Source organism: Amborella trichopoda, chromosome 7, assembly GCF_054954075.1.
Source record: "Amborella trichopoda isolate Santa Cruz 75 chromosome 7, AtrichopodaSantaCruz75HAP2 v2.0, whole genome shotgun sequence".
NCBI classification, from domain to species: Eukaryota; Viridiplantae; Streptophyta; class Magnoliopsida; order Amborellales; family Amborellaceae; genus Amborella; species Amborella trichopoda.
Window position 1 is genome coordinate 41,539,975 of NC_142342.1, and position 25,754 is coordinate 41,565,728.

Genomic DNA, 25,754 nt, shown 5'->3' on the forward strand with positions numbered 1-25,754 from the left:
TTTCCATCGGCAGCAAAAAAATTGCATTTATCTATCGGGCAGCCCTGGCAGGTGCATGGACAAATTTGTTCATAAACCGGCTCAAGAAAAGGATTCATAGTAGCTGTTCTGTTTCTAATGTAATGGTCAACAGCTGTTTAGAAATGAGCAATGCTAACTGAAGACGAGTAACATGAATGTCGTTCAATGCAATCGCAATGGCGGTTAGTACCAAATGCGCCTCCCTAACCAACAAAAAATGAAAAGGAACGACATGGTTTGCGGTTAAAATAGGGGGAGGCTAGGCGGGAAACGCACGTGCATCCATCGCCTCTCATACGCTGCCACATGGGCCCAGCCAATCTTGTCGAGCAGAGAGATCCGCAGCTCATAGAGCTTCTTCTTCGGAGGGTCAGCATCCTCCTGAATCAAATCATTCAGCACCTGCCCAAAACACCATTCCATTATTGGATATTAAGAACATGATCTTTCAATGTAAAACTTTCAGTAATTATACACGATGATGTTTGCTAATTCATGAAATGTTCTGACAAAAAGAATGGCTAGAGTTTTAATTTTTATACTGGGGCTCACCTTCAATGCCGTACCGGGTCGCCCACAGCGCCTCTCTTGAGTAACCAAAAGTAACGCATATTTACTGGATTTAACATCGACCCATTTCTTTAACTCTTTGAAGTTCTCTTCAAAACTGTCTGCCGTATCACCGGACTCATGGCCAGATTCTGTTAATGTCTTCCCAGAATCTTCTTCTGCTTCCTTAGACAAGGCCTTCTCAGTCTGGTACAAATTTATATCCTGGAGTTAATGATTTATGGGAATAGTGCCCAACTAAAAGAATTTATACATACTAAACCAGTAAACCTACTACTTGATTCCTTTTTCTGTGAGCTATCATTAGAAAGTCTGATGAAGATGGCTGCAAAAATACCGGCATTTTCTTCATAATAAGCACCTTTCTATCTTACCTTTTGCCCCAAAAGAGGTAGAATATGACAATTATTAAATTAATCGACCCTAAAAGTTTGAAATTAATAACAAAGATTGATCAAATATGATCAGTACGATACAAGATAAATTTCTCAGGCATATAATATATATATATATATATATATATATATATGGGTGTGGGTTCAATAAGGTTGCAACCTTAAACAATCCAATTAAAGCACCCCTTTAAATTTTATCACAAATATAATTTTGGTATAAAAATTCTTAGGATGGCTTGAGAATCTATTTTCATCTCTAATTCAATGTTTAAAAGAAAGGACCGCTCGGCTCCTAGGCGCCCAAAATTTTTTTTCCGCACACCTGGACTTGGGGGCCCCAACACGGGCGGCTATACCTGGGCGGGCGCCCAACGCGCAGCACAGTTTACGATTTTTTTTTTTTAACTTCGCCCAAAAGGGCAAAGGAGGTCATTTTGACCCTCAAGTTTGAATAAAATAAGTTTAGGGCTTTATTTTCAACCCCAAACTGAACAAAAAAACAAGAAACCTTATTTATGAGAATCTAAAGCAATTGCTTAGAATCGAAAATACTTCTTGTAGATTGAAAAAGTTTGTTTTTCTGATTGAAATTATTTTTAGGGTGCTATTGGTGGTATTAGAAGACTTTTAAGTTGATTCGTAGCTCGACTAAAATAGCCAACATCAAAGATCAGAGATTGGATAGAAAATGTCAATCTGTAATCTTTATTTGAGATTTATTTTTTCAATTTGAGATGTCTTCTGCGGGGTCTACTAGGGGTGGAGATTTGGGATGGAAATATTGTGTTAACCGGGATAAGAATGACAGAAATAAATTATGCGCAACTTCTGTGGACTTGTTTCTAATGCCGGCATAAATAGATTTAAGAAACACCTTGCAAGTATTAGAGGTGATGTCGCCCCATGTAAGAAAGTCCCAGATCTTGTAAAGAAAGAAATTTTGGAATACATTGAAGTTGAAAAGAGTAAAAAAATTGCAAAAAAAAAGGATATAGCAGAATTAAAGTCAAGAGTTCATATTTTTTATGATAATACTGAAACTGAAGAAGAGGATGATGAAGAGGGGGAAGAAAAGGTAGTCATGGTTGGTACTCAGAGCTCTAAGACCAAGAGGGCTTTTGGGTCTAAGAAGGCTCGTACGAGAGGGCTTATAGATAGTTTCTTTACACCTCAAAAGAAAAGGGAAAAAACAAGTGACAAATGAAAATAGGTTTAAAAAGGAAGATAAAGCCAGGGTGATTCAGTATATTGCTCGATGGTTTTACCATGTGGGCATTTCTTTTAACACTGCTAGTTTGAATAGCTTCCATATTATGTTGGAAACAATTGGGCAATTTGGGCCAGGTTTGAAAGCTCCAACTCCTTATGAGATTGGAGAGCTACTACTGAAGAAAGAAGTCGAGTACACTAACGAATATCTCAAGACTCATAAGGAAGGATGGGCTAAATTTGGGATTTCTTTGATGACAGATGTGTGGAGTGATAGAAAGAGTAACATGAATTTATTAGTAAATTGTCCCACAAGTACAGTTTTGCGCTCAATCGATGCTTCCAATGATGTTCATGATGCGCATTATATATTTTCTTTCATTGATAAGATATTGAGGAGGTTGGAGGGGAACATGTAATTCAAGTGGTCACAGATAATACTGCTCCTAATCTAGCTGCAGGTCATTTGCTTTGACAAAAGAAGCCTCGCATATTTTGGACTCCTTGCACTGCACAGTACGTAGATCTTATGCTTGGTGAATTGCCTCCCATTAAAGAAATTATTTTTAAGATTAAGGAGGTTACTATCTTCATATACAGTCACATACTTACCCTCAGCATGATGCACAAGTTTACAAAAAAGAGAGAGCTAATGAGGCCTGAGGTCACTAGATTTGCCACTGCATACTTTAGTCTACAGAGCATATACAAGAGGAGGATCACATTGAGATCTATGTTTGCTTCAAAGGAGTGAAGTAGGTGTAAGTGGTCTAGAGATGCCAAGGGAAAGAAGACACGAGATATTATTCTTTTGAAATATTTTTGGTGTGGGGTGAAGTATACGACATTAGTATTTTTTCCCTTGGTGAAGGTCTTACGATTGGTTGATGCTGATAAGCCCTCCATGGGCCTTATATATGATGCAATTGAAATGGCTAAAAATGAGATTGTAGAGAATTTGGACGATGATGCAGCGAAGTATGCCCCAATTTGAGAGATTATAGATGATAAATGAGATAGGCAGCTCTATAAACCATTGCATGTAGCAGAGTACTACTTGAGCCCCAAATTCTTTTATGTAGGTGCAGATATTAAGTCAAAAGGGGTAATTATGGATGGTTTTAATGAGCGCCTTCAGAAATTAATTCCTAATCCAAATATCCAAGATAAGGTATCAATTGAAGAGCTAATTTCGTACAAGTGTTCTTTGATGTCATTTGGGAAAGATATGGTATTAAGGCAGAAAAACAAAGACGAACCAAGTAATATTCTTTTGACTTATGTACTTTTGTTTTATAAAATATAAATTTATAATTTTCTTTCAAGTTCTGATAACATTTAATACCTAAATTAATTCTAAAGGTTGCCCACATATTGCAGTCCAGTGGTGGAGGTAACATGGGAGTAACGCTCCAAACCTCCAAAAGATGGCTATGCAAATCTTGAGCTTGACAACTACCTCTTCTGGTTGTAAGCGCAATTGGAGTTCGTTTGAGAAGGTATTTTACTATTTTAAAGGAATAAAATTTTATATGTTTTTTTTGTTTATAAGTTCATATTCATTTTGTAATATAGATTCATAAAAGGTCAAAAGATCATAGATCTATAGTAGTTACTTATGCATATATATATGGAAGATGCTACAAAACGCCTATAGGTGAAAATGAATAGTGATTTCGCCTACCCTCATCACTGTACAAAGTTCATTGTACGGTTACGATTGTCCGGTAGTGTTTCATATTTAATTTTTTTTCTACAAATCGATATGACCTAAAATTTGAGGCGGGTATTCATAAAAAATAGGTGAATCTATGAAAACTTGAACACTTGAGTCTAGGCTCTAAACAAACAAATAAGAGCCTAACTTCAAAATAGTGTCGAGAAGTGTGGTTTCAGTACTGGAAATCTTTGTCATAGCGTTAAAACATATCTTTATATTTATTTAAAAGTTTAAAGCTTTAAAAATAGTGTAGAACGACCGGTCTATGAAAACCTGAAATTGACCGTCCAAAAATGCATTACAAAATGCACTATTTTCAAAACTTGAAATCCAATTTTTTCTCATGTCCATGCATATTGATGTCGAGATGATCAATTTGAAGATATTTAGGTATCAAAACGACATCTTCTAATGAAATTTTTGACGTAGGCTCAAATTTCATTGTTTCGAGCCTCGGCTCTATATAAAATTTTCCATATATATATATATGGGTGCGGTTTGTATAGAGCCTAGGCTCTAAACCATCAAATTAGAGCCTACCTTTAAATAGTGTTGAGAAATGTGGTTTCATTACTAAAAATCTATGATAGCCTTAAAATATATTTTCATCTTTATTTATAAAGTTTAAAAATTCAAAAATAGTGTAGATTAAGAGATCTATGAAAATTAGAAAAAATTGAAAATTTATATATATATATATATATATATATATATATATGAAAAAGTTGAGATTAGCCCACTAGCTCATATGAACATATGTGCCCAACGGCCCAAATTGAATCTGAGTCGATCTGATGATCACGGATGTCCGGTAGTATTTGAATTTTAATTTCTTTTCTACAAATCCAAAACACTTGAAATTTTAGGAGTGTGTTCATCAAAAATAGTTGAATCTTCGAAAAATATCAAAAAAATATTTTTCATAAACTAAATTGACCAAAATACCCCCGAAAAATTTTGGGGGTATTTTGGTCATTTTTTCTGAATAATTTTTTTATATTTTTATTAGATGCGCCTTAATGAGAAAAACACACGCCTAAAATTTCAAATGATTTGGATTTGTAAAAAAAAATTAAAATTTAAACACGAAATGAGATTATGACTGTCAGATCGATTTAGATTCAATCGAGACCGTTGGGCTCCTATGTTCATATGAGCTAGTGGGCTAATCCCAGCTTTTTCCATATATATATATATATATATATAATATGAATTTGTTAACATTTCAGGCAAATATTTTTTAAGGGAAGAAGAAACAACCAAGATCAGAAATTAAGTTATCAAAAACGAAAAACCAATATCTGACATTGTCAAGTACTTCCCATATTGCCACAGGGATCCTGATTAGCTGCAACGAGAAAAAGGAGGGATGAGCCTCCAGGGAAATAATCGGATCTTGTGAGTTACATTAGCAACTGTTCCCCTAAGACACCTAGCAAAAAGATTAAAGAGAGACAAAACTTAAAAGCAGATGACTAAAAGGAAATTGCACAGTGCACAAACCTTGAGTGTCTCAATCACCGCAAGTGCAAGTCCTTTTCTGTACAATGCGTCTGCTAATTGGTCTCGAGTTGTCTCCATTTTCTTTTTAATTTTCTACAAAATGAAAACCCAAAATTCATCTGGTAAGGAAACAATTTTCCCCTTCCCTCTCTATCTCTCTCTCTCTCTCTCCCTTGCAACACACATATCAACAAAATATCATCGGAGTTCAAAAAACTTCTAAGCAGGTGTCATGTGGACCTCTGCATCCTCATCTTCAGGTTCAATCTTCTCTAAAAGGTATTTGGCTAACTCATCCTTGTTGACACTATCAATAACCTCATTGGCTGCAGCTACAATCTGCAACATTCACAGGATAACTCATAAATATGAAAGCAAAAGGAATTTCAAATTTTAAAGAAAACTGAAGATTAAGAGATGCCCTAATCCTTTCAATCTGGTTAAAGATTATATAAAAATTCAAGAAATGCACACGAAAATTTGGTTTTTCATCATAGACCCGTTCAGGTGTCCTAATCCTAATCCTTTAGAGATGTCCTAATTCCCTTTTATCCAATGGACAATAGAAAACCTATGTCCGGTTTAAGGGCGTCCCTCTCTTTCTCCATCTAAGTTCATTACTCTTTCTCCATCACATCCATTATTTCAATGGATAGTGATGATCGTAAAAACTATGGCTTTACATAAAAGGAAACCTTTCTATGTGGTTTACCGACATAAAAATATGTATGTGACTTGACATAAAGGAAACGTTTATATTCGGCATTACCGACAAAAAAAAATGTGACTACAATTCTCAGCCTTCCGATTTGAATGGACTGTTGAGATAGCTTCAGCCATAATGACACAAGTTAACCTCTGATCATCTCTTTTAATCGAACAACTCAAAACAAGATTTAAAAAATAGTCGATCTGGATCATAATCGGCTGATCAAAATCAAGAATCGTCCTACCCGAACTGGTTCCCTCAATGTATCGGGAACCGACCGTTTCACCCCTAGAATTGGTGATTCCACTGTAGCGGATCGCCGAGGCCCACTTTTCAAGTTTCACGGGATTTTATTGTTTGGTCAATTTTTTATCCACTCGCAACACTTTTTGGAGAATTATTGCTCTCAAATAAATGAAAAATGGTTATAAAACGTATAATCAATCAATTATGAGTAACAATCTAAGATTTGTGGATTAAAAAAAGGGGTTTTTTGAAGGTTTTGTACAAATCTGCGTTCCTAGAGATTTTAGCATCGATTTGTAACCAAATTTTCGGAAATTTGTATCTATTTGAAGATAATTGAATCCTATACAGTATTCTTGCTCGATTAAACTAGGATTCCCCATCGATTTTGCTTCCGAAGGCATGAAACTGAAAAGTTCCTGAAATTTCAACAGTCAACTAAAATTGAAGACAACGTGCTGATTTGGGTCGATCTTGATCCAATTTCAATGGGTTTTATGATCTATAGAGATTTAGTTCTCATATAAATCAGGTATATTTAATTTTCACTTCGTATTTGTTTTCTTATCAATTTTATTTTGCATGAATGTACCGCAGATTTTAAATTTCCACCATACCCCACAAGTTTGAATCAAATTTCTTGAAATTTGATTCAAAATGATCGTAGTGAACCTGTATTCCATATTACAGATCCAATACAATAGATAGAAATTAAAATAAAAAATAAAAAAAGCATCAATTTTGGGCCATTTAATGCGAACAGGTTTTGGGGATTTTGAGAAATCGTGTTCTAAAAATAATTTTGTAATAAATTTGGGGCTCATGATGCATATAGTTTATTTATGCATATGGTGTGTGATTTAATATTTTTTTTAATTTTCTGAATTTTGATATCGTTATTTTCCATTTTTTAAGAGAAAAATCTTTTTTGAAGTTTTTTTTATGCCATAACATTGAAATTTATAAAGGGTTATATTTTTAGTTTTAATCATATGATATGAAAATGTTTTCTAATATTTTTTAATTATGTTTATATTATAATTAATAGTTATACATTGATATAAATTGAGAACCAGATCTTGTATTGTATTTATTGATGGAAAAACTATATAAGGTTGCAACCTTAAAATGTAGAACTACAGATGCACCTAAAAAATCCATTGGAAAAGGTTGCTTTAATGTTGCAAAACCCTCTAATTGATCATCTCGACATCGAGTTGTATGACTATGAAAAAAAGATGAAATTTGAGTCTCACAAATCGTGCATCTTACAACACATTATCTTGATGTGATACTAATTTCAGTTTATAGGACATATTATTTTTTAATCTTATAATATGGAAATATTTTTTAATACTTTTTTAAATCATTTTGACAAAATATTATAATAATGAATTATAATTAATAATTACACAAGCATCCAAAGAGGGAAACAACATCTCAGTAGTCAAGTATTTTTTTAAATAATGAAAGTACATAATGTAACACCCCCAATTTTTTTTGAAACTTAAAAAATACTATTTTTAGAAAATTGTAGTGATTTTTTTAATTTGTTTTAGGCCAGAACCGATACATTTTTTTAAACCTTGGCTTTGAATATTTATTTTTAGTCCTTTTTACAAATCATAGTGAGATGAAATTTGAGGGTCCCCCCTTTTCACTAGCAGGCGCCAAATAAAAAAAAGAAAAATAACTCCAATAATAAAAATGCCTGTGTAACTTACAGGGATTTTTGGTTATTTCATTTTATGAACAAGATATACACATTTTTCAATGGGTAAGCCCATGCAAAGAGGGGGCATGCCCCCAAAAAAAAATTATAAGTAAAACCATGTAAAGCGTGACATTCTGATTGAAGCTTGCTCAGCCATCCATCTAGATTGGATGGCTCAGAATAGGAGTCACATATGTTTTATATGTCACTGGTGCCACATAAAAAGGTTTTCTTTTACATAAACTAGTGAGTTATGATATACTTTTTTTTATTTGGTGAAATGAGGTATACTTTCTATGATAAAATACTGATCATCCTTATTGAATTTTATAAACAAGTTCACTTTTGAACTTAAAAGAACGTCTATCGTAAGTGCAAATCATGGAAACCAGTTCCAAATTTTCAAATATAATTGCTTTTGTACTTCCATACAACAGCATGCTTAACAAGGAATCAAGATATTACTCACTTGCTACAAATAAATATGTGGAGAATAAGATTAACCGAAAAAAATCGTAAATTCTCACCAGAGTTACTGGGATTACCTCTTGGTTATGGGTCATCTTATCATCAGAATCCTTAGAAAGAAAACCCTCCAATATTTTTGCAAGTAGTGGCGTGTACTTCGGATATTCTGACTGCAAGAAAAGTTAAGAGAATTGTGATGCATGCAAAAAAATGTATTAGTTGAAGGAATCAACCCTTGCCTTTCCCTAAATATTTCACAATCAGTCTAACAGTCAAACAAAGTATTAAATAACTTTAGATGGCCGGTCTCAGTCAACCAAAGTATTAAATAACTTCCGATGGCCTCTCTCTCTCTCTCTCTCTCTCTCTCTCTCTCTCTCCACGCACACACACATTCGCATCATGTTCAGGCACAAGCATGCACACGTGCACATCAGCACTGCTTGGCATAAACCTTAAAACCCAAAACCCAAACGCCAACCCTAAATAATCAACACATGTAAAAAAAAAAAACAACCTTTCACACCAATAATTTGTCCACAATTACTGCCATAATCCACATTCAAAACAAAACTTCACCTTGAGAGAGCCAGAAAATTCTTTCCATTTCAGCCGCTCTTCTTCGGTTCCCTGCGGAAGACCTGAAAGGAACTTTATCTTGGTTTCCCGAATCTGCCCATGACAAGAGGGAGTTCTTTAGAGAACAAATTATGAATTGTGAATTTGAGTATCATAGTAATAAAAGAAGCAAAACATATTTTCCTGTTTGCACTTATATATCTGTCTTTTACATCGTCAGATGTATATTTCTTTTGTCTTTATGTTCTGTGAAAGAGTAGAAAGGAATATCAAAGAAAAGTCACTTCATAAATAAGGAAATTTGTTGCCACTTTCCCTTTAATGTACTGTTCATAGGCTATAGAGGCTTCATTATTTTACCTTTTTGTCAACTAAAGGGATTCCTTATTGCAGTACTTGAGAATCATTAAGGAAACTTGCTTTCAGTTCACAAGGACATATTTCAAGTCTAAAAATTATGATCAAATAGAATAGTTTTGCAAAGTTAATATACAGAGCTTGAATATTAATAGTTGTGAATCTTTCATTACAAAAGTACCTCGTCATCAAGGCCTTCAGGAAGGCTTTTCTTGGAACTGGAACTATCCTTCCCCTTTTCTTTTTCATCAATCTGCCAAGAATCATGCATTGCAGGAAGAGAAAAAAGAATATTGGATTTATGAGAGCTATATTTTATAGTTATTGCACATGTTACAACTGTTAAGGAAAAAAATTGTAAGGAAAGAAAGAAAAAAAACAGATTTAGGGGAAAAGAAATTCGGCACATGAGTTTTAGACACAAGGGTCATATTGAGGGAACTAAACTTATTCTTATTTCAGATAGACAGTGAAAAGATTCGTAAAGTTTAGGTAAAGTTGCACAATATGCAGGTCACACTTAATAAGCAGAGGCATTTTTTAGAAATTTGAGTGTTTAGGGGATTTTGAAGAAAAATTGGAGAAAACGTACAAAACAAATAAATATGAAAACATAATGTAAGAACATATATGGTCTAAAAGGGTGAAGACCTTAAACTTTCCCTTAACTTGTCCCAAGCCCGGGTATAAGAAGTGGGTTGCATTAGGTAAGCAGCCAGCATAAATTTTTGCCACATCTTATCATGAATCCTGAACCTAGATAGAGGAATAGGATTCATGTAGCCAACCCCAATTAATTGGGATAAGGCTTGGATGATGATGATGAATATAAGAAAATATACACTCTTTCCACATGAACTGATAGAAAGTAGAAAACCATGGGATAATTTCTCTAAGACGTACAATTGAACTAACATAATGAGGCTTTTTATGAAGAACAAGGTTTTGGCCAATCTAGGAAAAGTGAATAAATGTTGAAAAATGAAGATTGAAAATAAAAGAGCACTCTTTAAAAGAACGGACCATCAAATTCAGAGACATTATTTAATGATGTAATTAGGTCCTGCAAAAATATTCATAGAAAATGGAAGGAGGGGAAACAAGGGAATATTCTACAATGCATTTCAAGTTAGATGTCAAATTTTGAATAACAGCACCCATGCATAAAAAACAAATATACCCAAGAAATGAAAGAAATCAATAACTCCTAATGATGTCAAAGTCACTATTGAACAATTGATCTTTCCTAACCTTAGGAGGAGGTACTATATAAGAAATTCGATAAGTTACAGGGCATGCTTGTGAATTTTGCCCCCCTTTCCTGAGCCCAAGTGAGAGTTTTCCATAGCAAATTGAACCCACTAGCACGGAACCTGTCACACAACCCTAAAACAGATCTCGAAAGAGGTTAACATAGACCAACAAATTCTTTGTTACATATTACAAAAGTTAGTGGAGATGGTTTACCTTTGGAAGCTTATCTTTAGATGGTGGGGCCACATAAAAGGCTTCTGTTTTCCTGCAAAAAAACAAATGCATGAATAATATTTTATCTGCTAAAAACATTTTATAGGCTCCAAGTAATTATGGGAGGCTGCATGGGGAAAGTAAACCATGAACCGATGGATTATGTTAAAAACTACTCCATAGGGCATCCACTGTCCATTCCCGGTAAAAGGTGGAGATTAATTGACCTCAGTGAATGTCCTAACCTGATCATGTTAATCTCCACCATCCATAATCCGGAGCAGACAGTTGATATAGTGGCTTACACCACAAATGGATTCTGCCCTTTGGAGTAGCTTACACCATAATCTAGTCGCTTATGATAACTATAATATACTTTCTCTGTATTTGTATGATATACATTCTCTGTAATATAACCAGGAACATACCCTGGAACCAGAATTGAATTTTTAAAGACGCCATTCCCCATTAAAGGACCATCCGGTTGTGAGAAGCAGCTCAATTTCATAAAGTCCTGATCTCCAAACAAAATATATGCTAGTAAGATATATTATGGTCAGTTCAATCTATTTTATCTATGATGGAAAGAGAGCATAGACTGTGTAACTAGTATAGTTGTCTTTGGATACTTGAAAAATTCAGCAACACTCAATTTGAGTAATAAAAGTAAACAAAAAAAAGAAGAAATAAATTCACAAAGAACCTACTACTACTACTACATTCTTGGTCCCTGTGAAGCATAAAGAGGAGATGGAGGCAACTCTGCGACAGCCCCTTTCTCAGTCCTCATGGTTTGAGTGAAACATTGTTTAGAGGAGGAGCTATCAGAAGAAAGAATAAAAACCAAGAGGAAAGGCAACTCCCTCCGTATAAATCCACGGAGACCAGTCAATGCATCCCAAGAGGAAAGGCACCTTCCCTGTGATGCATATTGTGTGTGTGTGTGTGTGTGGGGGGGGGGGAGGGGGGGAGGGGGGGGGGGGGGGGGGGGAAGGCATATAAAGGAGGGGCTCTACTCTCAGTCCTCATGGTTTGAGTGCAACATTGTTTAGAGGAGGAGCTATCAGAAGAAAGAATAAAGACCATGTTCATCATAGGCAGGATCATTGAGGGAAGGTGAGATTCAAGACCACAGCACACGCACACACTTTTGAATAGGATGATAGAGATCAAGGTGCCACATAAATAATGAAAATTGAATATAAAGTCCATAAACTTTGTAGGCAAGAGAAGCTTAGCATAAGTGATAAAAAGAACCTCAGAATATTATCGTAGGGTAGATGATAAAAAGACCTTGAAGGGTTACCTTTTCTTCCAAGTTTTTCTCAATGAACAAAACCAACTGCTTCATTTTCTCCAAATATTGTACATTTTCATGCCTGGAGAGAAATAATAGGCATGAATACAAAAGAGCAAATTGGGCAAAACAATTTGGTAAAGTATGATAGAATTGAAACACCATAAGATGTATTTCCCATACTGTACCGTTAAAAGACAGGGACATACCTTAAATGCAGCCGGAGTGTAAATTCACCCTTTGCTAACTTCACTTTTTTTGGATAAACATCGCCAACTCCATACACACGCTAAAAGCAGTACATACATTAAGCTTTTGTCATCAATTATTTATAAAAGCATTAGGCCATGATCAAATTTAACTATTAACAAAACATTAGATCTAATGTACATAAAGACATCCATTTATAGTTCAGATAAAGATTCCTCTACATAAATACATGCAAGACATGCATGTTCACACATGCATTGGCACAATTGCATCACATTGCCTAAGATCCTAAAAGAAAGATTCATATACCCCTTTAGAACAGAAAGATTCAAGGAATACACCACATACCTCCATGTATACCATAGTCAGCAGGAGAACGATATAATTTGTGTTTCCTTCCATATTTTTAATATGTCATGAGGATCACCAAGATGGAATCATAAATTCCACTTAATGAGAAAAAGGAATTATGGGTTCCCATCTCCTTCCATTTTTCTGGAGGGTAAGCACCTTCTAATGATGTGATCTTTCAAAACAACCAACAATAAAACAAGATGAAGTGCAAGGGATTTAGATCTTCAATTAAGTGGCAATCCCTCCAACATTTTGGCATTTGGAGGTCAAGGTAGTATTTTATTGAGTCATTGGTGACAATCAGCTCCAGAACATCCACCTAGAATGAGAGCTCTAGAGGTTCTCTCCGGGGTGACCTGAATTGGATGACAACCTCAAGGGAACCCAACCACGCAGCTGAGGCTTTAAAGCATCTTCAAGTATGAATGAACCTGCAATACCGTATGGGGCCATCGGACTTTGTGGATTTCACTATGGAAGATCCCTCTCCTTTCTTCTTGGGATCTATTTTTAGGCTGCGTTGAACTTCGAATGTAGAGATTACAGAGGAAAAGAACAATAAAGTGATACTATAAACATTCCTACAGTATTATGAAAGTCAGTAAATCATTGATATTCATATTATTTTATGCTAACAGATTCTTCTTATTGTTAGAACATAGAAAAAAACTGAACAAAATGAAATTAATTATAGGCAAGTGATGAGAAATGATGCCAAAAATTAACAGACAAGAGTATAGAGGTATCTGAGAACCTTGTTTGAATCTGAAATCATGTAAAATTGTGATTCGAACTTTGTGTCATAAATGCGATTATTGAGAAGAGGCACCCGAGGTGTTATTTCAGCTCCTTCATCCAATTTAAACTTGTAACTGTATAAGCAGAAACCAGGGGAAAATCAGACGTTATAAAGGAAGAAGAACAGAGAGCAACCATAGGAATATTTCGAGCTAAATCATCATTACGTACGTAAGTGTCAATGAAAGAATCTGCTTGCCAGAAGGTAACTTGTCATGAATTGTAGGCAAAGGACTGAGATCAGATTCTATTGGTCGATAAGGAATTCGGATCTGCAGGAAAAGCAAAATACGATAGCAAGGGCAAGAACAGTATAATCCAATGAACTATGGAAAAGCCATAGTCCGAGGAATCATCAATATCAAATTAAATGATGGACAATAATAGTGAGAGAGATTGGGAACCAACAAAACAGGACATGATACCAAAAGCGAATCCCACTCTCTCCGGCATCACCCATCAATTTACCTTTTTCAGGACAGCAGAAGGAGCAAGCTTCTCAGATGATAATACAGCTTTTGCCTCTATTCTTTTCCCTGCTTCACTTCCATCAAGTACCACTTCTGCTCTATTGACATTAATTCCATGAAATTCAACCTGAATATATATCAAGATAACAGAAAAAAGTTTATTATTGACAGTCATTCTCAGAAATCACTATAAAATACAACCAAGTCAGCACTAGAAGAAAATGAAATTAAAACAAGTAAACTCGTAAAAGAATACCTAGCAGATAAGAATTCAATATGAAAAATACAAACAAGGAACAAGAAAACGTCGTGTGGTAATAACAGTTCATCCATCTCCTTTTATTTTAATGCGATTTGAAATTGTCTTTTTCAATTTAGATCACCCCGATATGATATACATGTGTGCAAAATTTTGGGTCAGCTCCAACGAGCTTATGCCATAAGCATGTAGTCTTATAGAATCTTTTCTCCACAAGCACAAAAAGAGACACACACATGCACACACATAAACTAACTAATCTCATGTGCATTGCACAAAGCTCTAATTTATGTTATTTATCTAACATTTCATATTTTAAAATTTATCTTTTATTTTTAACTAATTTATATCATAATAAAATAGTTAGCTTTTCAAACTATGTTCAAAAAGATTTCTATGTTATTTATTTTATTTTTACATTTTTAAAGTTTTATTTTATTTCAGCTAATTTATGTCATTATAAAATAGTTAGATTTTTAAACTGTTTTTAAAAGATTTCTAATTTATAATATCCATTTATGAAAATCTTTTAAGATTAATATATTAATTTCTTTATTGTAAACTATTAACACCAATTTATAACAAAAGAATTGAAATTTCAAGAAAATTTGAGATGAGAGAAGAGTTCTACTTTCCCTACCCCTTTGAGAGAGAGAGAGAGAGAGAGAGTCTAGAAATAAGTTTGAGTTAGCGATAGAGACACACTTATTAAGTGTGCTTAGAGATAAATATCAATAACAAAATATGAGTAGAACTATAATCTAGGAATTCTAAACTTGTTTGTTCTCCTAGAGAGGGATTTTTGAAAAATTGGAGAGAAAAAAAAGGCATGGAGGGGAATTCCAAATTCACGCTCCTATTTATTCTCCCTTATGCCAACATCTACGCATGCATGAAAACGTATGATGCTATAGGGTAGATTTGTAAAATAAACGCATAAATGTTGAAAGGAAATACATGTAGGAATGATCATTAGAGAATTATAGGAAATTACATAGAATAGTTGCTGAACATAATGACAAGGAGTGGAAAATCTTCAAATTTTTATTCACCAGGAGATACTACAAAAATTGACCTTAAAATAAGGGATACCTCAAAATCCACAATCGTGGCCTCATTACTGCCAATTCCACTTGACCAAAACTGAGCAATAGCAAGTTCCAACGTCCGGCCACCTTCAACTTTAAAGCTGAAGCTTTTAATAGATGGCGAAGAGAATGATGCAACACTCTCCCACTTAATCGGTCTCCTCTTAGGGCATAACTGCAAAAGGCATATTAGTGCACTCCCAATACAATGAAGTAGGCTATTCTTCATTTTTTTCTTTTTTCTTTATGAATAAATTTATTTTTATTAAACCCAAAAGAAATCAATGTACTAAAATGTTAATTTTTTATATAGAGCCTCACCTGAACAGCATCGATAAAAAATTTTCTAGAAGTATCCAAACCTTGAGTTCGCATGGTCGCCTCCACCCACGTGGCACCAACTGGCACCTCAATAAATCTTCGTTCAATATGACCTACATAAGCAATAATTTGAGCAAAAGCAAAGTGAGAAAAGGTACGATCAAACTAGATAAAAAGAAATGGAACAAACAAGAATAAATACATATTTGATTTCATGGTTAGCTCCTGGAAATGATTGTAAGTCATCCTAACTTAATAAGAAACAATATATATCTGATAAGCGATTTAGGGCCTCCAAATTTCTCCATTAATTCAAAAGTGGTACCTGGCATAAATGACATCCCTGTTAGAGACAAAACCAGAGGCATATTTTTCAAAACTATGGGTCTTATTATAGTAACAGGCACCCTGAATATGGGTCCACGCCAAGGGGCCTGGCAATCAGTGCCATAAACTTCAAAGTAATGAACTCCATGACTGAGACTGGCTGGGTCCAGAACTACACTGCAAGAGAAGACAGTGTCTCAAATGTGAAGAAAACCATTAAGACAATCAAAGATAGCATCACCAACATGCAGCATCATCGGATGCATAAGGCTAAGCAGCAAAAGAACACAGAGGCCAATAGGAGGCATGTTTTACCCAAAACAAAGACGCCATTAGAAACTCGGGAAAAGCCGAAATGAAGGCTTTCATCAGAGGTGTGGCACCAATTGCACAACAGAGTTATATTTATCTTCTGGCATTTCATTAAGTTAATGAAAACTACAACCTCAAAATTGATTTTCTCAAAAGCTATGAACATGATACTTAATAATCTAAGAAGTTGGTGTTTTAGCCAAGAAGTTAGATTTTCAGTAATATAGGACATATCTAATCAATGAAATAGGGAATGTGTACTAACTTGAAGCTACGCCCGTTATGTGTAAGGAGAAGATACTCTGGGGGCCTAACAACCAACGGGTTACTAGAATGCAACTGGATACACTCCTCAAAAGGAACTAGTTGTTCCAAATTGCTTGCATCTTCATGAAATTTTGGCTCAATTTGAATAGTCCACTGCATAAAAAGGAGCAAAACCATAGCAAATTACATTCTCACACAATAAAACTTGTAATACAAAAAATAATCTCGATATTAAATCCAAAGACTTGATAAATTAAAATGTTATGACATTCAAAAAATTGAATAGCAGCATCAACCCTTTGGAAAATATAATTATCTGAAAATGGGTGTTACATGAAATAACTATATAGAACTGTTAAATTTGGACTCTTTTCTGTCACTTTCATCCCTTAATGAAATTTCAATGTTTAGTAATAATAAAAGCAGCAGGAGCACAATGTATAACACCAATAAATCCCCCCAAAAAAAGTCCATATTCTCACTTTGTACGGGACAAACAAAAAGTTGACCGCCTAGGTGGCCAGGCCCTCAAAATGCCTAGGCGTGCCCTAGGAGGTAGCCCTTGGTGAACATACTCCTAGGCGCCTGCCGAGGCGGTCGTCTCAAGGCGGGAGCCTAGGCAGCACCTTGATGTAACTTGGCCGAGGGTGCAAAAAAGCCCTTGGCCAAGGGAAAAAAGTACTTTCTCCTTCCAAGCGTTTGACACGAGGCCCCTCCGTCTCTCTCTCTCACTGACGCACACACACAGAGACCAATATGCTCTCACTCTACATAAGAAGAAGACAAAGAACAAGATGACCTCCCAGTGTTCGATTTGACGGACCCCTCTCTCTCATGTTCTCAATCCCTCTCTACATAAAAAAAGAAGAACATGTCCTCCAAGTGGTGATGCGAGACCTCCCTCACACTCACACAGGCCGATATGCTCTCTCTCTCGCTCCCCCCCCCCCCCCCCACACACACATATATGTGCGTGTGTGTGTATCGGGTGCCTATATGTATACTTCCCCCTTCCCCCACCCAAAAAAAAAATAACACCTTAGCACACCCTAGTATGGGCACTCGCCTACGCCACCACAAACCTAGCCACCAAGGCGCCCCCATCCATTTTTTTTAACATTGATACAAGCTATGAACATACTACTAAATATAAAAGCATTTCCATACATAATGCTAGATGCACAATTTATAACTCCATTAATGCACACAAAGAAGAGAATTCTCTATGCCATCCCACATTTCTATCATATGTTTTGACACTTGATGAAATGATTAGATTTTCTAGGAATTAAAATTCTATCAATTTTAAGGTTCTGATAACCGGACATGTTTCATCACATTGCAACATAATCTGTATACAATATTAAAAGTTCAATCCCCATAGATAGTCAAACGAGATATTATTCGTTGCTTCAAATTTTGCTCTAGCAAGTGTCACAAATACCATGAAAAAGTTTTGACCCAAATGTCACAAATACCATGAAAAAGAAAAATAAATAGAAAAAAAAAATCACACGCTAAAGGACCCACAATAGGCAGCAGAATGCTAAACCCAAATTTATTTACCTAAAAGTATAAACCCAAATAAGCTAAACCCTAAGAAATGCCACATATTTCAATAAATGCATCCATATTCTCATTTAGCATCCATGCCAACGAACCTAAGTTGTGCACCTTCATCATTATACACTCATAAAGAAGTAGAGCAACAATGAAATTAAGAATACGGAAAAAAAAATCAAGGTTTTATTTAATTAAGCTACCATACTTTAAGGTATATTCATTTTTTTGATAAAATGATGTTTTGTATCAAATGACTCGTAAAGAAATGTACAAATCACGAATAGCTGTCAGTTTACGACCCTAATATCAATTACAGTTTTTCAATGGTATCATCTATAAGAAAAATGATTATACTGGACAGCAACAGACTTAGTAGCACAAAACTTTTCCTTTTTATGGGCAGATTTTGTAACTCATAAGTTTGACATAAAGAAAACAAGAGAGAAAGAGCAAAGAGGGAGAAGGATGACATCCACAAAAAAAAGAGACCTAAATAAATTTCAGGAATTTGATGAAGCTAAACAAGCATTCTGTAAACTTGAAATCGTACCTCTGTGGATTGCTGAGAAGCACTGGCCTCCCTCAGATAGATGCCTCTTGTTATAGGGGCTACAAATATAGGCTTCCATGAGATCATTTCACAGGGAACCGTCTATTAAGTATTGAAGTAACAAGACAAAAACCGCAACGAACTATTTGAGAAAGGAACATAAAAGGTGTAGAGAACTCTTAACAAATATTTAAATAGATTTCACGAGTAAAGGAAACAATTTCTGCTTTATGATGAAACCACACAATTTATGGAGATTAGTACGCTCTGTTAACTAGTATCACCATGTTACCACCCAAACATATAGCTGTTCTACATCTTTTAACACTTTCAAGGGACACACCAATGGACCATTGCTTTACTTCATCTGTTGGATTTATAATGTACTTTCACTCATTTTAATACAGTAATCTTCAACCTCCAGGACGACACAAGAAAGCTAAATCAAAAACTCTTGAGGAATTTTGAGAAGATGGTACCCTACCTTCTTGCCCTGTTTGAGTAACATTTACTTTATACCATACACAAGGAAGATCCTTTGACTGTTGTATGTATTCATGTGCCCTGCAATAAATATAATAATGAGTTATCAAGAGTCAAAGAAACCAACTAAGATTTGACTTAATGAGAAAATAATAATAATAATGAACAGTACAACCAAAAAGCCAACAACTGGATCTGCAACCCATCATAAAATAACCTGTCTACTTGAAGAAGACCTTGTCCAGTAGATAATTTCTCTTCAGGTTGAGAGCTCACAGCAGCTACAGTGTTCTCCAACGCTTTGCGTACACTGTATGGGCTGATGGGGATGCCTTGCGCCTGCAAAGACATGACAAGCGTTCAGTAAAATTGTGGACACATATTATTGGGTGTCAAGAGAATGGAAAGTTACACTATAATCCAATGGATCAAGGGAAAAGAACAGTCCATTGAGTCATCAATGCCCATTGAAATGACAGAAGGGGATGGAGAGAGAGTAGATGCACAGTTCCAATTGGTGCCACTCTCACTCCACCATCACCCGTCATTCCATAGGATGGTGATCACCCCAATGAACTATGGTCTTCCATAATCCACTGGATTATATTACATTTCCCAGCCTGGATGAAAAAAAATATTCAGAACCAAAGAGTGGATTGCAGAGGAAACCTTCATTGCACTAATCAACAAAGCAACTCCTCCACATGCACATGGAGATGCCATGGAAGTTCCATTCATAAGCATACGGCTCTGCAGGGTCCATGTAGGGACAGGGGCCACTGCCCCACCTGGTGCACTCAGGCAAACACCCAGATCACCGTCTGCTGTTGGGCCCCGACTAGACCTGTCAAATCAAAGGCGATGAGAATGCCATCACAAAAGCATATTGATTAAATGAATAAGCCGTGTAGAATTGGAAACCTAGAGCACCATTCCAGTGCTCTAATGAAGAGATCTACCTCGAGACCATATTCAATAGCCTTCTTTTCCTTTTCTATAATCATAAATCAATGGGGAAAAGTATACACCAAGTTGTAAGCATAAGAGCACAGACAATAGATATATTTATTAGAGAGGGCGAGAAAAGACAGTCATTATGTGAAATTTCGAAATTTCTTGCAAACAATAGAACGCATACCAAGTGTATTCCAAGCCTTCAGAAGGAGGTTCAACCAGACAGTGGGCCCCAGCAGCCATGGCAGGCGAGACATATGCCCCAATTCCTATTATGCTTGAACTTGTTCCACCAGGTGCACCCACAGTGGTTAATGCAGGCCCACTATTGCCAGCACTGCTAATGAATATTACACGGTGTTTGTCCACTACCTGGAGCAACCGTTGAAAAATATCAGATCACAGTGGAAACTTTTTTCCCAGACAAACTGTACTGTTTCTAATTGAAAACAAAACAAAAGATACGCTGCTAACAAACTAGAGCACAGGTAATTTAGAAAGCACCTCGTTTACAAGGTCAACAAAACGTCCATAGTCAGGGAGCATGGTCGCCTCCCCATAACTCATGTTGATGAGGTCGCACTTGTGCTGTTAAGAACATCAGAGTTTTTGAACAAGCAATAAGACCCAATGAATTATCCAAGAACAATAATTGACTGTCAAGGAACATTGAAAAGTTTTATATGTCGCGATCAGGAGAAAAAATTAATAAACCGCAGGCCAATGCAATTCTGCATAAATTTATAATCAGTTGGCATCATGACCCTCCTATGAAATACTGGAGAATGATCAAGGGAGATAAAGAGCAGGACCCCCAGAGCAGTTCACAATCCGAGTGGTGGGCCCACTCTATCTAAGTCAAACAGTGAATGACCCAAAGGACAATGGTTCTCCATTGCATTATAGTATAATTTTGTGTGATAATAGGATAAATAAAGTCCCTGATAGTCAAATATAGAGAAAGTCCTCAATAATCAACATGTACCTCCACAGCTGCTATCATAGCTCTAATCAGCCCAGTGCCTGTTTCCATTGAACCCAGACGTGAATCACCAATTTTACATGAAACAATTTGTGCACCTGGTGCAACTCCATTTAGTAAGGGTTCCTAAAAGTCCAGTAGCGATTGTTCCAAATTAGCAGTAAGCAAAAGTACCTCAGAATATGGATACAACAAAAGAAACAGAGAGAGAAATACATTTGGGTGAAAAGCAGCTGTTATTCCAGCAACATGGGTGCCATGGGGAGAGCAGTCTGTGACAATGCTGAGTATATTTCCATCATTGTAAATGTTTGTAACAAAGGAGCATGCGTCCAATTTGCTAAATATGCCATATTTCAATTCTGTCCTGCAGAGATACTTCCTGATTGAGCATATCATGAAATAACAAGATATGGAACTTTTCATAAACATATCTGTGTCAACAGAAAACCTTCTTAACCAATAAGGTCCTAAAGAAACCACTATGGAGGTAGATTAATTTGTGCTTATAACATTTTTACTTCTCAGAGTGTAATTTTGTTTTTACTTCCTCAACAGAAGAAAAAAACAAGCTGATTCATAGAGGGAAAACAGAGAGCTTGTTATTCTGTTGAAGTGAAAAAATTGGACAAATTTAGAGCCCATAGCCTTTGTATGTTTTCTTTTATGACATGGTACAGGCCATGATAGATCTATCCCTAAACTTGAAGAAAATGAGAGAAAAAGAGATAGTCCATTGGTCATCATCGTGCAATACAATTCTGAACAATGATGGAGAGAGAGGGAGACACACCGTAGAGCTAGACTGCTGCTAATGGGTGTTTTCACTCGCTCATTATCATTGTTCACTATATCAACAGATGGTCACAACGTCGATCAGGGGTGGCAATGGACCTGAACCCAACACAGGTTGGGTATGGGTCTAGCATTTGGACCCGGTGGGTTGGGTCCGGGTCCAAAACTTGGTCCCGAACACTATACGGGTCAGGGCCTGGGTCCAGCTGAACCCGACCCATACCCGTAAACTGTTAGAGATAAAATACTTTGCTTTAAGCCCTATTCATTTGGGTGTATTAAGGATCGTATATAAGTAAAACTAGTAGTCATCTTTAGTTATTAAACAACAAATCACACAGCTTGAAATTTAATAGCGGATGATTGTGACCATGTTGCCAATAATACGGGTATATAATGGTAAAAAAAGGGGCAAAAAAAAAGAAAAAAGGAAGCTCATAGTGAGGGTGACAATGGACCCGAGACCCAATGGGGTGGACCCGAGACCCGACGGGTATGGGTATGGGTCCAATTTTTGGACCTGACAGGTCGGGTCCAGGTCCAAAACCTAGACCCGACCCATTGCCACCCCTAACGTCGATGGAGCATAAATTTACTATTGTCCATTGGATTACAATATATCTTATAAAAATCTGATTGCAATGCACATTCAATAATGAGTTAAACCACAATAGAAATCACTATTTTGCAAATAATTAGCAAAACAGAGTAATAAACCTATAGTTTGTCATGGGAACAAAATTTGCAAGTTTTCCGTTCTCCGGGTCATCCTCAAGGTTTTGGGTATCAAGTGCAGCCCTCCAAACATCACCATCATTCCATACAACAGCATCAATTATGGGACCCTTATCTTCATAACTCTGAAGAAAATGAAGTCACATATCAGATGAGCAAGAAAAGAAAAAGAGTTCGATATAAAAATAGAGAAGCTAAACTTGGCAAATACAGATATAGGAACTCACTTCAGCCTGTTTTTCAAGAAAATCAACCCTAGCTTGAAGGTCCTCTCTAGTCTTTTTCAAGTTTATGTCCTCCACTTTTTTGTGCTTCTGCATATAGGCAATTGATTCATTAATGGAATGGACCCAATTAAACAGTAAATACTCTATCATTGAATGACTAACCAAGTGAAGGCTGCACACAATAGCATGGGCTGCATGTGTGCGTGTGTGAGAAAGGTCCATTGCAACTTAGATATCAGGATCATGCTTTACTCACGCTCTCTTTCTTGAAAGCCTAAGACTGAAAACTAACAGATATTCTTTTCTCTTCCCATTTTTTGAGAATAAGACTCTGAAAGTCAAAATCTGATGCTTGCTAATCAAAACAGAACTTCTGCTAATTTCAGTAGTTACTTTGTACTCAACTATCATTTACTTGGGCTTGAATTTTTTTCCTAGGTAGAATACTATGCTCACGAGTCAAGATACTACGAAATATAGCAAGAAAGAATTGCAAGCTACCTGATCAAATTCATTTAGATGCTTCAGTGCTTCTGATATTGCTTCTTGGTTTTTCTCTTCCCATTTTTTCTTTCTCTCTTTCTGCCAAAACAGGTAAAATTCTTCAAACAAAACTAAACTAGTGGATAATAGAAACTCTCGAAAGGGATTTAGTCATATACATCTGTGCACCCTACCTTCAAACGGGACGTTAGAGTGCCCGTAAAGAGCTCATAAACCAATTTGTAGCCAACATGCCACTCCCCAGAAGGGTTCTTCCATGATTTATTCACCACCAAACGTGTACCTAGTATTATGTAGGGTATTTTAAACACAGAGCTTCAAATAAGCCCCGATCCACTTATAATCTCTACAATCCAATGGAGAAGGGTAAATGGAAAAATATAGTCCACCGGGTAGTGACCTACCCTAGCTTAAACCAATATCATAGAAACAGTTGCTCTTCCATTAATGGATGCCTAACTATTACCCTTAAAAAAAACATTCATGTTATAATACCAACCTGAAGCTCCATCGATGCAGCCATCTTCATCAGCTTTAACCACTTTTGAAGTGTCAATATCACAGCTTCCAGTGCTGGAATAGAGAGAATGTTTTGTTACCTTAAAAGAAGTTTGCTCCAAAACAGAGAAATTAATCCAAGTAAAGTTTAAGATTTCCCTTACCAATCAATGATGTCTATGATTTTGGGCTTTCCATCTGAGGTCACCTGCAAACCACCAGCAGCTGGATCAACTCCACTATCTGCAAATAGTCACCATGTTAGTGGATTGAACTGAATGAGAAGAGAGAGAGGAAGAAGAAGAAGAGAATTTGACAAAAAATTACCAAAAATTGCAACAATGGCGCCACGCCCATCATACTCAGGATGAGCTTCAAGGAATCGATCAGCACCGATCTCCTTCTTCGGCATCAAGCTCGCTAGAAACGTCGACTCGTTCAGGCCAAAAGAACGCAGGGCGCCATTGTCCGAAGCACCAGTAGGCATCGCCTTTCTCACACCAACTTTCCCACTGTAACTGCTACTCTTACCGGGAGTAGAGATTCTAGAGAGAGAGAAGGCCAAAGAGAGAGGGCCCCCAAATGAGCGCTCAATGCCGATCGGAGCTTTATATATGGCACGCAAAAGCATATCTCTCTCTCTTTCTCTCTCTAAAGGCTACGCATTATGTTGTACACGTAAGCATCTTAGCGTTCTTCGTCAGCGTCGTCATCTCCGAATCACTCTCTCTCTCTCTAAAAAGGAACTTTGAAGTGGCACATGCATGCTCCTCTCTCTCCTCATTTTCTCTCTCTTGGTTTTTGGGTTTGCTGAAGAGGGCTTCTTTCCGGTGATTTCCGGCCGGCGAAGGGAATTCCGGCCGGATTCCGGCAGACGAAGCGGGAGACGTGCAGTGGTGCAGTGTCTGCACTAAAACGAATTTGAGAGAGTAAGGATAAGGTGCATAATAAATAATGCGTCCTCATTAAATCTTAAAATGACTCATGCAGCCTTAGTTTCTTCACCACTATCATCATCTCTACTATTTTATATTTATTTAGAATCGGCTGTATGAATTTTAGTCTGCCATTATGCTTTATTAATTATCATATCCTCAATAAAATCGTAAGCCCGTTTATCTTTTATCATGTACTTTTTATTTCTTATTATAATTATTTTTATCTCTTTATCCATATTACTCAATATATGTTTTCTTTTTCTATAATCAAGAGAGTGGACTTTTTTAAAAAAAGGAGGGATGATTCTTTGTTTGCATGAGGGGTCGACAGCTGAAGTAAGGTGCACCTCCAAATTTTGCTAAACCATGTAGTTTTTATGTTGAAAATTATTTAATGATGGTCTATAAATCTATTTCTTCCTGTAATTATAAAGTTTAGAGGTTAAAAATTAGTGTAGATCAAGTAGATTGATAAACACTTAAAAATGTTGGAAATAAGCAGTCGAGATAAAATGTTGCAAGATACATTATTTTTAGCACATGAAATTTTTTTTATTGAACTACAAATATTTAGTTCAAGATGATCATTTGAAAGATTTTATAGCAGCATAACAACCTTTCGAAGGGCTATTGAAGTGAGCCTTACTTCTACATTACAAGGTTGATGCCTTATATAAAAAGTTTCCTTCAAAATATATCAATTACATAAATAACATGGTATTGTTACTTTTTGGAGTACCTTATTGAAAAATAGTAAAATTTTAACAAAATGGAAATTGCATAAGATCGGAAGATATGAGCAATCAAGGGCACTTTATAATTTAGCATTAATTAAGAAGCCAAAGCAAAATAATGAAAACATCC

The 25,754-nt window shown here is 36.1% G+C and overlaps 1 protein-coding gene across 3 annotated transcripts; it reads right to left on the reverse strand.

The window, feature by feature from the left end:
• On the reverse strand, nucleotides 1-24,960 carry TPP2 (tripeptidyl peptidase ii). Of its 3 annotated transcripts, XM_088871415.1 has the most exons (35): nucleotides 24,280-24,960; nucleotides 24,117-24,195; nucleotides 23,954-24,027; nucleotides 23,628-23,737; nucleotides 23,452-23,532; nucleotides 22,951-23,037; nucleotides 22,706-22,848; nucleotides 21,410-21,560; nucleotides 21,197-21,319; nucleotides 20,716-20,799; nucleotides 20,396-20,583; nucleotides 19,927-20,101; nucleotides 19,475-19,596; nucleotides 19,259-19,338; nucleotides 18,775-18,833; nucleotides 16,660-16,814; nucleotides 16,081-16,259; nucleotides 15,756-15,868; nucleotides 15,439-15,609; nucleotides 14,086-14,214; nucleotides 13,789-13,889; nucleotides 13,574-13,691; nucleotides 12,465-12,544; nucleotides 12,265-12,337; nucleotides 11,387-11,472; nucleotides 10,959-11,010; nucleotides 10,743-10,877; nucleotides 9,673-9,744; nucleotides 9,135-9,227; nucleotides 8,633-8,725; nucleotides 5,659-5,757; nucleotides 5,419-5,511; nucleotides 5,222-5,263; nucleotides 574-777; nucleotides 1-423 (listed from the first exon to the last, which is right to left on the reverse strand). In XM_088871415.1, the coding sequence occupies exons 1-35, from the start codon at nucleotides 24,581-24,583 to the stop codon at nucleotides 265-267; spliced, it is 4,107 nt and encodes a 1,368-aa protein (XP_088727541.1). In that variant the 5' UTR covers nucleotides 24,584-24,960; the 3' UTR covers nucleotides 1-264. The 3 variants fall into 3 exon arrangements, with proteins under 3 accessions (XP_088727541.1, XP_006827655.3, XP_088727542.1); XM_006827592.4 differs by lacking the exon at nucleotides 5,222-5,263; XM_088871416.1 differs by lacking the exon at nucleotides 5,222-5,263 and having other exon boundaries at nucleotides 23,449-23,532.
• Between the last annotated feature and the right edge of the window lie 794 nt (nucleotides 24,961-25,754).

Bases quoted from the DNA above. Each gene is read 5' to 3' on its own strand.
- TPP2 (XM_088871415.1), bottom strand. From the start codon at position 24,583: ATGCTTTTGCGTGCCATATATAAAGCTCCGATCGGCATTGAGCGCTCA. The intron at 24,028-24,116 runs GTAAGGGAAATC...TCTCTATTCCAG, and splicing joins ATCATAGACATCATTGATTG to CACTGGAAGCTGTGATATTG. The intron at 9,745-10,742 runs GTTAGGAAAGAT...GATTCTTGGCAG, and splicing joins ATATAGTACCTCCTCCTAAG to ATTGATGAAAAAGAAAAGGG.